General features: G+C 54.1%; 4 protein-coding genes across 4 annotated transcripts, besides 11 other annotated features; all 4 read left to right on the top strand.

Moving 5' to 3' along the window:
* Position 1: 1 nt before the first annotated feature.
* Positions 2-33: a microsatellite.
* A 1137-nt stretch (positions 34-1170) lies between these two features.
* Positions 1171-1725, top strand: TraAM80_06235 (uncharacterized protein; the record flags this gene model as incomplete). Its single annotated transcript, XM_029383087.1, has 1 exon — positions 1171-1725. The coding sequence occupies one exon, from the start codon at positions 1171-1173 to the stop codon at positions 1723-1725; it is 555 nt and encodes a 184-aa protein (XP_029237123.1).
* A 178-nt stretch (positions 1726-1903) lies between these two features.
* Positions 1904-1970: a sequence feature (A-rich).
* Positions 1971-2058: 88 nt separating this feature from the next.
* TraAM80_06234 (uncharacterized protein) lies at positions 2059-2724 on the top strand (the record flags this gene model as incomplete). The annotated part of the gene is made up of 1 exon (XM_029383086.1): positions 2059-2724. The coding sequence occupies one exon, from the start codon at positions 2059-2061 to the stop codon at positions 2722-2724; it is 666 nt and encodes a 221-aa protein (XP_029237122.1).
* Positions 2725-2730: 6 nt separating this feature from the next.
* Positions 2731-2766: a sequence feature (GA-rich).
* Positions 2767-2929: 163 nt separating this feature from the next.
* Positions 2930-2958: a microsatellite.
* Positions 2959-3292: 334 nt separating this feature from the next.
* Positions 3293-3322: a microsatellite.
* Positions 3323-3666: 344 nt separating this feature from the next.
* TraAM80_06233 (uncharacterized protein) lies at positions 3667-9762 on the top strand (the record flags this gene model as incomplete). Its single annotated transcript, XM_029383085.1, has 1 exon — positions 3667-9762. One exon carries the CDS (start codon positions 3667-3669, stop codon positions 9760-9762), a length of 6096 nt encoding a protein of 2031 aa, XP_029237121.1.
* Positions 9763-9915: 153 nt separating this feature from the next.
* Positions 9916-9942: a microsatellite.
* Positions 9943-9961: a microsatellite.
* A 96-nt stretch (positions 9962-10057) lies between these two features.
* Positions 10058-10101: a sequence feature (A-rich).
* Positions 10068-10096: a sequence feature (GA-rich).
* Positions 10102-10144: 43 nt separating the features above from the next.
* Positions 10145-10186: a microsatellite.
* Positions 10187-10581: 395 nt separating this feature from the next.
* Positions 10582-13233, top strand: TraAM80_06232 (uncharacterized protein; the record flags this gene model as incomplete). Its single annotated transcript, XM_029383084.1, has 1 exon — positions 10582-13233. One exon carries the CDS (start codon positions 10582-10584, stop codon positions 13231-13233), a length of 2652 nt encoding a protein of 883 aa, XP_029237120.1.
* A 295-nt stretch (positions 13234-13528) lies between these two features.
* Positions 13529-13583: a microsatellite.
* Between the last annotated feature and the right edge of the window lie 115 nt (positions 13584-13698).

Below are 13698 nucleotides of genomic sequence, written 5' to 3'. Positions count from 1 at the left end.
AATATATATATATATATATATATATATATATATTGGGGGCTCTCATTGCTGTAGGGTCTTTTTTTTTTCTTATTATTATTATTGATCTTTATGAGCTTTTTTAAATATATATATCATTGCATCAATAAACGATTTACACCTTTTTTTTTCTGGCAGTGCTTCTAGAAACACATGCATACATGCATCCCCATGCCTAAACTTTGGAGGATGCGCTCACTCAATTAGGATGAGAGACGTAACAATTCTATAAGAATAATACTCACAGTCGCCATTGATGGTAACGTTGATGGTTACTGCTGCAGCTACAGCTGGGCCCTAGCAGTGTCTCTGTGTGTATGTGTTTTTTCAGATAACATAGGAACCTGTTGAGTTGGTTTTGTTTGACCGCTTGTCTTGGTTCAACATACAACCGTATTGGGAGTCTTTTGATGCTTACTATCCTCTTCTTATCTTTGCTTTATAACCCACACCCTTGTCACCCCCCTCCTCTGCTCTGCATCTCAGCTGGCACCAGAAGAGTGCAGGCAACCTGCTGCTTCTCTGCCCTTACGTGAGTGGAAGGCGCTGTGAACGGCAACGTGTAACAGCACTCCATTGCTTTTTTTTTTTTGTCTTTCCCCCGTAAATGTCTCCATCTACGCAAAGAAGCCGAACTCTACGGCAAAGCAAGGCAAACTGTTTTTGTGGTGGGAAGGGTGTGGAAGAGATTGCTATTCACTTTTTCTTTCTTTCTTTCTGTGTGAGGGAGGGAAGGAAAGGGGTGCTGACGTTTGGTGGAAGTGGGTGGGGCCGAACATTTTACGTGAGAGAAGGTTTTTATTCCAATGCTGGCAGCGGAGGTATCAACAGGGAAACGAAGAGCAACGCAACCTCCCTTCTACAACGAGAGAAGCGGCGCACGCACCTGCGGGGAACCAGTGAGTGCGGTATCGCAGCCGCGTAGATGGGTACATCTCTGCACATGTGTGTATGCATATCCGCGTTTGGTGCGGCTCTTTCTCTTCGCTAAGTTGTATTGCTGCATTACTCAAGCCGTGTTTAAAAAATGAACAAAAAAACATTCTTTTTTGTTTTTCTTTTGCTTTTCCAACTCTCTTGCTCTCTGTTTCTTCCCTTCATAGTGATTTTGCGCGGCGTAGTGGGGAGGGGTGGGCATCGCGTCGCGAGTAGATGGGGGCCGGTTCCAGCAGCGAGGCGGCCGCTGTGGCGCACGTCTCCGACGCGGAGGTTGACCATGCCGAGCAGTTGCGCCAGAAACAGCGGATGCTTGAGGAGAAGCGGCGTCGCTACGCCCGCCTGTCCTCCGAGGCGGTGCAGAGAAATAAGGACAAGGGGAAAAATGTGATTGAAAAGGTGTACGAGGAGGATTTTGACACCATCGACCGCGTCCAGGCAATGCGGTTTCCGCCCATGGTGGTAAGGGAGCTGCAGAACGCGGTCGATGCGGAGGCGGAGAGACGATGTGCGGAGGTGGAGAAGACGATGGCGCGTTGCCTGCAGGACAAGATGTGGACGACGTGGAAGTGCCAGAAGGAGCGGGACCGGTACATCAAGTGCACGGTGGAGGGGAAGAAGGACAATGATCTGCTCATGGCCTATCGCTGGAAGTACAATTTAGGGACACTGCACGGTGAGACTATAGGTCGCAACAACATGATGCGGCGCATCTGGAGCGAGCATTTTCCTGATCGTGAGTTACCGCACCCCTGGGTGAGCGACCAGTGAGAAGGGAAGAAGGATAGTAACAAGGAGAGGGAGCCAGCGAGGGTGTTGGCAGCAACAGCAAGAAGAGGAAGCGCGAAGAGGAAAGGAGAATGTAGTTGTGGAGGGAGAACCGACTCCTTTGCGCAGGGCGAACAGCGGCGGAAGGGTGGGTGGAATTGCAAGGAGACATATGGTGGCATTTTTTTTTTTGCCTTTTCTCCGTTAGCGTTGTGCGTTTTGCATTTTCTATCTTTTTTTTTGTTTTTCTATCCTCTGTGAGTGGTCTGGCCACTCTCTCCCCCTCCTTTTTGCTTTGATGGCTCGTCGTGTCTTCTTTCTTGCTTCTTTTGTCTGATGAAAACCTTTCGCTCACTCACACGCACACGCACAGTGCGGAGGGTGCAGCGGGACATGATTCGGGTGGTGGCGCCGGATGAGGGCGTGCTGCAGGAGATGTTGCTACTAGAGCTGCAAGGGAAAGTCGTCATTCCACCCAAAATGTTTAAGGAGGCTCGTGAGCAGCAGCAGCAGCAGCGGGACCAGCGGGAAGACGTTTTGGGTGCGAAGCATCCACGTGATGCTGACGAGGCTTTGACACAGGCAGATGCGTCTGGTGGTGTATTGGGCCAAGAGACGGTGATGGAGGTGCCACTTGGCCTCATTGCTAATGACCCACGCAACGAGAGACGCTGCTCATTGCGCATTGGATCTTTGCTCGTGGAGGGTAGCCGCGGCCGGTACAGTGAGCCCCTGCTTGTGCTAAAGCAACGGAAGCCACCTCGAGATCAATGCCCTGTCCCCGAGGCACAGGAGCGTCCGCGCGTTTCCTCATCTTTAGCATCGACGTCACGGTGTTGTTTGTTGCAGGAATGGCTTGCGGAGCATCCGGAGGAACTGACGTTGGATGCCGCGTTTGCCGCCGTCGACACCAACGTGACGCCAACAAAGACGTATGAACTTGTGGGCATTGTAGAGCGCTACGTGCACTTGAACTCCAAGCCGTTGCGGACGCTGCTATGATCCCCCTCTTTTGTCTCTTTTTTTCTTTTTCTTCTTCTTGTTGCAACGGGGGTGCTGCTGGTGGCGGAAGTGTGCGCGGGTGTTGGCCTCCATTTGCGTACATTTGTTGAAATGTCGTTTCAAGCGAGCAGCTTGTGGGAAGCAGCGAGGAGCCACTTACCCTCCCCCTCCTTTTTTTTTTTTTTGGTCTGACATCCATCATTGAATTATTATTATTATTATTATTATTTTTATGTTTTCTTCTCTGTTGTCAAGGCTGCACCAACCGCTCGAGGAGCACATAGAGATACACCGAAGGGCAAACACAAATAGTCAGAAGGAGGGGCCGAGGGATTCTGAAGCGTTTTAGTTTTTGAATTAAAACACTTTAGAGTCATTCACACGGGGTCCATACATTCTTGCAGGAAAATAAGCGGGCACATCTTTGCATCCAAGGGACAGAGGCGCCGGCGAAGGCGAAGCGCACAAGGAGGTCGTGCCGCCGCACGTTCTGCTTGTAGTTTATTGGTATTTATTCAGTTTTGCTATTGGTGACACAATCAAAGGAAGGTGGCTGCGGCACACACACAAAAAATAAAAAATAAAAGAAACAAAATAACATCATCGGTGCAAGTGAGGGAGCGTGTAGGACCAGTGGCGGCACTGATACAAGGCGAGGAAGGAAGGGATTTGGGGGTGAGTGGGTAGTCTGGGGATACACACATTATACATATTTGTCTATCCACTACCGTACATACGTATACACACACATAGAGTCTGTCGTTGTGAGTGTGCGCGCGTGAGGTTGGGGATTAGGGAGGGTCATTAATTACGTAAGTAGACGAGAGGATAAGTAGATAGAAGCGGTATAGGGGAGCAATAGAGTGAACGAGGGGTATTTTTTTTTTTTTTTTGGGGGGGGGGGAGGGGTTTGTCGGAGCGGAATACATTTGTACTTTACGGATGCGGCACTCTTCACGTCTTGCGCAGGCTTTGTCCTCATCCTCCTCTGCTGCTGCGTTGGGCAAAGTTACTCCTAAGGCGTCTTCGTCACCCCCGCGGCAAGAGAATGGGTGCCATGCAGCTATGTTGTTTATGCAGCGTCATCGTTTCTTTGCACCAAGGGCGTATTTGGCGGGTGCCACGACGCATTGCATTGCTGCATCACCTTCTATTCGCCGTCGACGTCGGTATGAGCCATACTCATGGGTCCTGCAACGATATCTTGAGCGTGGGTCGGTTGACCTTGACGTGTTGCTTTTCCACCCTGATGCCCCGTCACCTGTGGAAACGTTGCTTGACGTTATGCGACATCGTACACCGTGTCAACGTCTTACGGTACATGCACTGGAGGCGGCGTTTAATCAAGTGCGTCTAACTTCTTCAGCAGGCAACGCGTCCTTTGCGTTGCAGACGGTGAACTATTTGCTGCGGTGGCGGTGCCCACAATTATACGACATTCAAGCTGTGCGAGTGCTGCTATGTCAGGCACTGCTCGCTGAGCGATTGTTTAGTGATGCCATTGAGGTCCTGGAAAGTATGCCGGATGCCTGGATCACCCCGGGGCTTTGGGCGGCTGTGATGGAGGCGGCAGCGGAGGGAAAAATGCCGCACTCGCCGATCCTCTGGCGCCTACTGACGCTATCGCCAAGGCAGACTCCCCGCGCAGGCAGCGTCATACGAACGGGGCAGTGCATCTCCTCGGAATTGCTGAGTAATGGGGCGGTTGTAGAGACAACGACTTCAGCGAAACACACTGGAGAGACAGATGAGGGTTATAGTAATGACTATAGGAATAGTAGACACACCATGAAGGATGGTGAGATGGTGACAATGTCGACGTTTGAGGTTCGTGTAACCTCGGTGAAGCGTCTCGCACAGGACACCGATCGGCCTGTGTGGTGTCATTTGAGCATAGCGGAGGTGGGTTACGCGGAGCGGCACTACGGGGCCCTGCGTGATGAGCGGGCATGGGGGCTGGGTACATTGTACCCCGGCAATGGGGATGCTGCAGCCGAGGGCGTTGTTTACGGGCTTGATGCGCGTCTGGCTTCACGACTGATGTTGCGTGCGAATGTGTCTTTTTCTGGGCAGGCATCGCCACTGATTGCCTTGCATATCCTTCGTCGTTATCTTCGTACGTGCTACGTGATGCAGAAACAGGCGTGTTTGCCGAGTGCCACTGCCCCTGCCACTCCCACCGGGACGTCTTCACTGGCAACGGCGCACGCAAACACGGTCGTCGCACCTGGTAGTCACCGTGTACCATCCTCCGTTGCTCTGATGAGGGGGGATGGGACGAGAACTGTGGAGAAGGAAGGTCAAATTCACCCCTCGCCCTTTTTGTTGTTTTTTAAAATTGTTCGTGAGGCCCGAGATGTGGTGGCTGGTGGCAGTGACCTCGGCGTGGTGTCGGGTGCGTCACCCATCACCCCTTCTGGCGGCGGGCTGCCGATGATTCACTGGGGCCTTGTCTGGAGGTTCTTCCAAACCCTGAACCGCGAGTCCCCGGCGTGGTTTGGCGTTATCCCGGAGGAGGCGGGTGACCTCGCGAGGTACGTCATTGATGCCCTCTGCCGCGGGGCCGACCCGTGGATGTCGCTCAATGTTGCCCGCGCTGTGTCCTCGCGCCATATTGTTGACGGCCTTGACATGTCGCTTTGGCTTCTGCACCGTCTCGACGCCTCCCACCACACCGAGGAGGCCTGTGAGGTGACGAAGAAGGTCTTTCGCTGGCTGCTGGTGGACGTGGGGGTCCACCTGCTTCCACAGCTGCACCATCACCTGATACCAGCCTCACGGGTGCTGATCCGGCTGGGGCTGCATGAGGAGCTGAAACAGTTCTATAACGCCGTGCTGGACAACGCGTACACCTTCTCGGAGGGCTTCCGTGCTGACTTTATGCGCGTCATGGAGGATCTGGTGTGTCCTATGTGCAGCTCTATTTTGCCGGAGCGGGACGTCTACGTTGAGCGCTCCTGCCCGTTGTGCCTGACGGTTGTGCCGGCGAAGGACCCAAGCGCACTACCAAGTTTTCAGCTGTCAAACGATCACGTTGCTAGCCTCCGCGAGAAACGGAAAAATCTCCGCGAAAGAGGCAGGCGACGACTGCATGATCGCATCAATCGCTGGTCAAAGGGCGGCGGCGGTGATGGAGCAGAGGAATCCGTGCCTTCTCATGAGATGGGCGTGACATCGTCACTATCCTCCATACGACCACCACCAGACGCCCGCAGTGTGTTTAAGCGCGAGATCCTGGGCGAGACAGTGCCGCTCATACCTGGCGTATCCGTGAAAGAAGGCATGCCGCTCTTCCCACTTGAGGGGGGAAGCCACGGTACAGGTAATGGGGGCGCAGATGATTCCGAGGTTCCCTTTGACGTTCATGCGGCTATGGAGGAGTCATCGAGACGCCTGCAGTTGCAGGAGGCGGCCAGGCGCTACGCCTTGGCGCAGCGTGGGGTGGTGGTAGCCGTTGCACGACACCTGGCGGCACCACCATCGCTGCTAGCATCGGATGCGTCTAGCGCAATGCTGCAACATCAACAATCAGAGTGGAAGCGTGGGCAGCAGTCGAAGTTGCTCATGCACATGCGCATGGATGGCCCATGGACGTGTGTGTGGTGTCAGGAGCACAACTCGGAGTGGAGTTCACGGGTGGAGTGTGCAGCCTGCGGGGCTGAAACGGGTCCATCTGCGCCATGGCGTCATTTTGCCTACGCTGACTCGGGTGATGTCATGACAGAGATTAGAGCCCGCATTGCGAATGCTGGAGAGCGTCCTGTGGATGCCGTTGTTGCTGCATACATGCTTATGGTGTATCGTCGTGCCGTCATGTTAAGGGCCACCCCGCACGATCATGAGCGAATTGATCAGTTGATACAACGCCTCTGTTGGCTGCAGGAACGGGTGCTGGCAGGGTATTTGTACGTTCGGTTTGTTTCACCACGTTTACGGTGCAAGAATAACACGTTATGGGCAGTGGCGACCCTGTTTGGCTGCAGTGAGGCGGAATATGCGGCGATTTCCCCACAGGAGTTGATCCAGAACGAAGAGAAATTTTTTCAGACCATTTTTACCTCTACCACGTGTAAGGTGTGCTTTGGTTTACATGCCTGGAAGACATGCCCCATCATCACACGGGACTTTTCCTCAACAGCACGTGTATCTATTAACATGACCATGGAGGAGAAACAGCGGGCGATGCTGCAGCGTCTACGACTTGTTGTGGAGGCGGCATTGCGATGTGGCACTGATAATAGTCGCCTTGTGGTGGATGCCTACACCACCTTTGTGAAGTCCCCTTACCGTGAGCTCTTTGCGGAGGTTCACAGCGTGGAGGTGAACCGCCTATCCATTCTCCTTAGTCACTATCATCAGTACCGACGGGCTGCGTTTGTCCTCTGCCACATTCCCCTGCATCTTCGGGACGACCGTGCCTACCTGGCCATGACGCATTACTTCAACGTTCCTGCAGAAGAGGCACGGGAGCTGCTGCGGAAACGGAGCGCAGTTGGGGTTGAGGACGAGAGTCATCCAAACTTTGTCCAGGTGGCCCTCACCTGCTGCATGTGCCTTGACGAGCGACATGCCTCCTTTGAGTGCCCGCGACTTGTACTGTGGATGAACGAATTAGATGCACATTCTGCTTCGGTGGCTGTTACAGCAGCTGAAGCGGCCTTGTATGACCCTCTGCAAGGGGACCAGCGGGCAAAGCGGTTGCGGGCCCAGGTGGACGGATGGACTTCTGCTGGTCCCGAACGGCTGCACGCGTTCTATCGATTTTTGCTACAGCGCGTGGACTCCTTTCAGGAGGAAGTTCAAGTGGAAGGCGATGACGATCATGACACCACTGATACTGCCACCGCAGCATCCACGGCACGTAAACCACGACGACGCATTGACGCGGCTGATCTCATTGTTTACGCTGTCAATAAAACCATTGCGAAGCTGGCAGCGGTCGGACATGAGAAGGGGGCTTGCCGACTGTATGCGAGGACTCCTGCAGATTTCATCTCCTGTCACACCACGTGTGCGATGCTGCGCATGCAGCGATTCTCCGAGGAGAGTATCCGCACACTGTTGAACAGCGGCACTGCAGCTTCGTCGTTGTCGTCGTCACCGTCGACGATGGATGATGAGGCGGTGCTGGGTGTGTTTAGCGAGCCAGCTGCAGCGGCAGCGGTACCCATGCATTGCCGCTGTCTCCTGTGTTTTGACGTGAGTCATGCATACTTGGATTGCCCTGAGTTGGCAGCACAGCCGACAAATGCGGCGAAGCTTGAATACATGGCAACGCAAGTGGGCGGTATTCACTGCACCATTGACGGCATCCGCGCCGCTACGGCCTACGTGTACCACATGTACAACCTTGGCAACCTCACAGGGGAGATGCTTCGGGCGCACCCCTCCCTTGTGCGGGCGCTTCTCCGCCTCATACGGCGTTCGTTTGCGACAGGACAAGTGGCTGCGGGCGCTCGTGTGTTGCGGCGGATTCCCATAGAACTTGTGCCGCCCACGCGTGTGTACACCGATCTATGGCGTGCGGCAGGGTTACCGGAGGAGGCAGTGGAGGAGCGTCGGGCGCAGTTGGTAGCGATATACGAGGCGGAGGGGCTGGTGCCGGACATTGACAATCCACCCGCGCGCCAGACGTACACCAATCAGTTGGTCACAAATTTGAGTCGCACCCTGCACGATGATCTCTGCAGGCACTGCTATCAACACGGCCACACGCTGGCAACCTGCAGTGTGTTTCACGCCGAGGTTAGCTTTGGCCGGGACTACGTCGCCGCCTACCGCATGAGTATGATGTCAGAACAGCTGGATCGGGATTGGCAGGATGCCTACCTTTTAAAGCTGGCTGACTTTTTTCTGTCGCATCGACTCTTCATGCCGTACCACATTGTTGGCGTCACGAACGCGTTGAATGCCATTGCGGCCATGTGGAGCTTCCGCGGGGAACCTGGCATCGCCATGCGGCACCTTCTTGCCATCGCACCCGCCTATCGTCGTCGACAGGCCTTTAAACACATCCTTCACGCACTACACATCCCCATGGCGGATATAAATCGGGTTCTTGCCAATGTTTACTTTGTACCAGATGAGCTTTCATCCTCATTTCCGTCGGGCAAGCGGCGGGATGACTCCCCTGCACCGACAAGCAGTGATGGCGGTAAGGGAAGCAGCAGCGTTAGCGGCGGTGCGGTGGCACAGCACTTACTGATGCCGAAGCCTGCAATACGTGATGTGGCCATGTCAGCTGTGTTTAACCACTTCCCTGAGGCCCTGGTAGCTCTGGAGCAGAGTGAGGAACGCATGGCGATGATCCGCCGCCGCAACGCAACACAGCGAACGGTGACGGCTCCGCACACTGGCGCCGCCACCATCGTGGCAAAGGAAGGTGCAATGAAACCGCCCCCGGACACAGTCGTCAGCAAAAGCTCAGCTGTGGAGGCTTCCTCCCCCACGCATTCCCCCGCGCTGCGTGTAATGCAGAGTGGTGACATTTTGAGCCTTCGAGAGGACTTTGATCCAGTGCTGACGGAGTTGGAGGTGGCGGTGGGGATGAAGCTGGGCAGTCGACACGTGCTCTTTACGAGCGCCGTGGACATTCTCACTGCGGCGAACAAATCGGATGATGTCAGGCGGGACATGCCCGCTTCCTCGCCATCCCCGAGGACGGTTGCATCCGCGGCAGTCGAAAGGCAGAGGGGAGAGGAGACGCGCCACGCCTCACGGGAACCGCAAAAGTCGGACAGGGACGCAGTCGTTACAGTCTTCACGAATGAGGTGCGACAGGGGCGGCCAGAGGGCAAAAAAGGGGAGCCCCGCAGGTGGGAGGATGACCGTGGCGGCAAACGATCCTTCCCGTCGCCGCACGGACAAAAGAGGGAGACCTTCGGCCACTCGGCTCCACGTCAGCAGCAGGGAAAACAACAACAACAGCAGCGGCAGCAACACTACTCGAGGCAACCCCGATACCACGAGAGGCAGCAGCAGCGGCAGGGCCAACGGGGAGCAGGCGGGAATTCTCCAAAGCACTCGAATCGGTCGTAGCCATGTATTACGTACGGGTTCATGGGCGCCAAAAGAAAAAAAAAGAAGGTTCCTCGCCGGTCTTCTGATGTGTGTGCGTGTGTGAAAAAAGAAAGCGAGGAGGGAACCGATGCAACAACGGCAACCAATCAAGAAACGAAATGAGGCCAAGGGAAGAAAAGAAAAGAAAAAAAAAAGAAATGGGGATGACATGAAAAGATTTAAAGGAAGAGGGGGAAAACAACGGAAAACGAGGCTGTAAAGGAGGTGCTACATGTGCACGTGTGCGCCCGAAGCCAGTAAAAATTTGACAGTCCTTTTGCATGTTCTTTTTTTTTTCTTCTTCTTCTTTTTCGTTTTGATCTCGTAACACCACCGCCAGTTTTTGACGATGTTGGCTACCGTCGTTGTCGTTGTCATTGTTGTTGTTGTTTTTTTTTTTTTGCTCACCGGGTGCACGATCGTCGTTTTCTGCGACATTGCAAGAGTCCGCCTTCTTTTTGTGTTTGTGGCTTCAGCTGCGTTTTTGATCTCCCGCAGTCCGCCGCCGGAAACATCTTTCTTTTTCTCCTCCTCTCTTTACGTGTCTGCATGCATGTCTGGCTGCCACACGGGAAGTGTAACACAGCAAACGCGCAAGAGAAGGGAACAAACAATCATTTTAGACGTTGTTGATCTTCTTGCAACATTTATTTTCCAACTACTCTTGTGGTGCGCCTGTACGATCTAAACCACCCCCGAGACGTTGGAAGGACGAAGCGGAGGCGCCATTCCGGATCCACCTCTTCGCGCCAGTCACGGGAAGAGGGGTGGAGCTCTTTTGCTTGCTGCGTCCCAGGCATGCAGCCCCACAGCCAGACAAGCCCGGAAAAATCCACTCTGCTGCGGTTGCGTGGCGGACATGCTCCCATGCCATTTTCGGGAGGTACAGAGCACTTCGGCGGCAAAACCAACCGAATCGGAGGGAGAGCTGAGGATATTTTGCGTGAGACATCTCCGCATGCCCGTCTCCGTGGGATTTATCTGCGACCCACGTTGTTTATGATCGACGGCACAGCCACACATCTGATGGAAGTGCTGTATCCATCAACCAGGGCCGACTCCTCTTTATTTGCTACGGCGACTAACAGTCTGCTACCAGCAACGACAGAGAAGCCGACGTGGTGGGGCTACCGACGCCCACAGTCTCTGGCCTCATGGGTGTGCTTTGAGTATTCGTTGACTCCTGTTTCTCAGCTCCCGGCTGCCTTTAACATCGTGACAGAAACGCCGGATGGCTACACGGAGGAAGAATTAGTCCGGGAGTCGCCTCACGCGTTGCACCCGGCGGCTTCTGAGCAGTGGCTTGAAGTGGCACAACAAATGTCACGAAGTTTACGTGAGAACCGACACTCCGCGCCTTTCCGTGCGGAAGAGTGCAGGACCATGGGAAATCCCTTACCACCATCTCAGGTGTCGCTACCTCTAGGCGGCGATGAGGAATGCCTGACGCCTAACAGCTCTGCCTTGCTTGGCGACGTTGAAGTGGCAGTACGTGCGATGCGTCCTGGTGAGGAGTTTGCGTTCCTCATCATGAACCCAAAAACCTTTTACGAGAGCATACACAGCGCATACGTTTCACACCTTTTTAATAACCCTGGAGGCTCCCCATTTCGGTGTGTTTATCTCCGCGTCAAGCTATTGTACCTCCTTCCTCGTGTGCCCACGTGGCTATCTGTCATTCAAAAGTACATTGTGGATGCTCCAGCTTCTTTGCCAAAGGAGCCGGAGAGGACGCAGATGGCACCCGAGCGTGTATACAACTATATATTGCCGATTCACATCTTTCGCTATTCAGCGTTCTGTATTAACCCGTCGGAAATGGCGTTTATAGACACACAAACGTATCAATGCGCTCTTCGTGCTTTTTTTGTAGCCAATGCGTCGGTGTCGTTGGGTTGTCATTTGGCACCTCCCCCTCAAACCGGTTTTGTTGGGGCCGAGACGGTAACGCAGCAGTGTAGTAGCGGCGTGGGCACCATCACCAAGGGCACTAAGTGCGGAAGGGGCTCTGAAGATGTCAAGGCGGACGCAGAAGAAGGAGGCGAGAAGGCGCCGACGGACGAAGAAGCGTTGGCATTTCTGCGCCGTGTTTTTTTTGCCTCTCCCCGAGATGGTGCGACTGTGTCGTGTACTGTCGTGCAAAAAAGTTTGCTCACGGGGTGTTTGCTCACGCCCAAGACTGTCATTGGCATGGAGCTGGGGAGCATGTCCCTCCCGCTCTGGCTAGAGGCCTCGCTTCAGACGATGCACAGCGGGGAGAAGGACTTTGTGAGTGTGCAACAGGACTGTGAAGACGATGGCGCTCTGCTGTGTTCACTGGCGGATGAGTTACGCACCGCCGCCTCATTGCAAGCTCGCGTGATGGAGGAGATGCGAGGCGGCAGCATCTCACTGCGGGAGCTAGCGGAGGAACGGGGCACACCCCCGGGCACGTCCCTTTCTTCACTCAACTCCTTCAGCAGCATCCAGGCACTGCACAATGGTGGGTCTAAAGATGAGTCCGAGCCCAAGCATGTTTCCCCGCACGAGGTTCATTACCTTGTTTCCCTTGATAGATTTGCAAATGTGTATGACACCACTGCGTTCTTCTTCGTTCACCCTGAAAACTCCCTTCGCGTGGTGCAAAAGCTTGACAAGGAGGCAAAAGCCCTGCGCAGGATGAGCGGTACACGCCAGGCGAACATGCAACGGCGGCTTGAAACAGACGATCACGCGGACCATGACAATACGGACAGTAGAGACCAGTATAGTGGCAGCAATACAGTGGAGGATTTCGCTCTTCCTGCATGTGCCACGGCGCAACAGATGACGATTCATTGCAAGCCATTTGGGCACATCAACCGCCCTTCGGAGGAGCGTGGCATTGTGAAGGCCATACAAAAGATGAATCTTATCGTTTTTTTCTTGACTTTTCACGTAAATGAACGCTCCATGCGTGCCAGGGGTGTGCCGGCTGTTCTCATGCAAGAACGTGTTGAGACGTTAATGAGCGCCTTTTGCAGATTGGGTCGACTCTACGCAAAACTGCACCGTAGGGATGCATACACGCTGGCTGTGGCGGCGCTCTCCGCTGCCATTGTACTGTCACCACAATACCCCCAGTTGTGGATGCACCGTGGCGCGCTGCATCAGCGAATGCACGAAGTTCACAGCGCCGTGTATGACCTGACACGAGCCAAGTTTCTTGCCGAGGAAAGGTTGCGGCGATCCACCTCCTCACGAGGCACGGAGGCGGCCGGAGGCAACCGGGAAATCTCCCTGCCGCTCTTCGCGACGGCCACCGCGTCTACTGCTGCCGCGGATGCAGCGGGTGATGGTGGTGGTGGTGCTGCGGAAGATTCTTCTGGAGATGAGGTGACCATGCTTTGGCGCATCATACGGCGTGCGGAAACCCTCCTCACCGAATTGCGCACGCTGCAGGAGGGGGAGGGAGAAGAGGAGAGGAGGTAAGCTATGCCGTCGCCCTCACACCCGTGAGAGGAGAAGCGTGCGGAAGGGTGTGAGGGCGTTTCTGATAGAAGGAAGACGCATGTTATTGATTCTTATCTAAAACGAGGAGTGACCCTCGCAGGAAAAGGAGTAAAACCACCGCCGCTTTTATTGGTATTATCATTGCTATTGAAGGGCAGTGACATTGACGCCGTTTTCTTTGCGGGCAGTCGTTACACATTTGTCGACATGTCTTTCAGGTACGCAGCAACACACAAACGCACACGACACACGTGTGGTACGGTTGATTAACACGTATATATGTATATATGTATATATGTATATATGTCTGTGTGTGTATATATATATATGTGTGTTGTGTGTGTGTGTCGGCTGTTGTTTCTTCTTTCCAGTTGTATTTTGTTGATGCTGTTTCCCGCTGTTTTCTTTGCTGTCTCTCCATCTCCCTTTTTGTTGTTATGTTTG

The sequence above is a fragment of the Trypanosoma rangeli genome, assembly GCF_003719475.1.
Source record: "Trypanosoma rangeli strain AM80 chromosome Unknown Tra_15.4_contig_00221, whole genome shotgun sequence".
Lineage (NCBI taxonomy): Eukaryota > Euglenozoa > Kinetoplastea > Trypanosomatida > Trypanosomatidae > Trypanosoma > Trypanosoma rangeli.
Note: the sequence above shows the minus strand (reverse complement) of the source record. Positions and strands in the feature narration are given on the sequence as shown.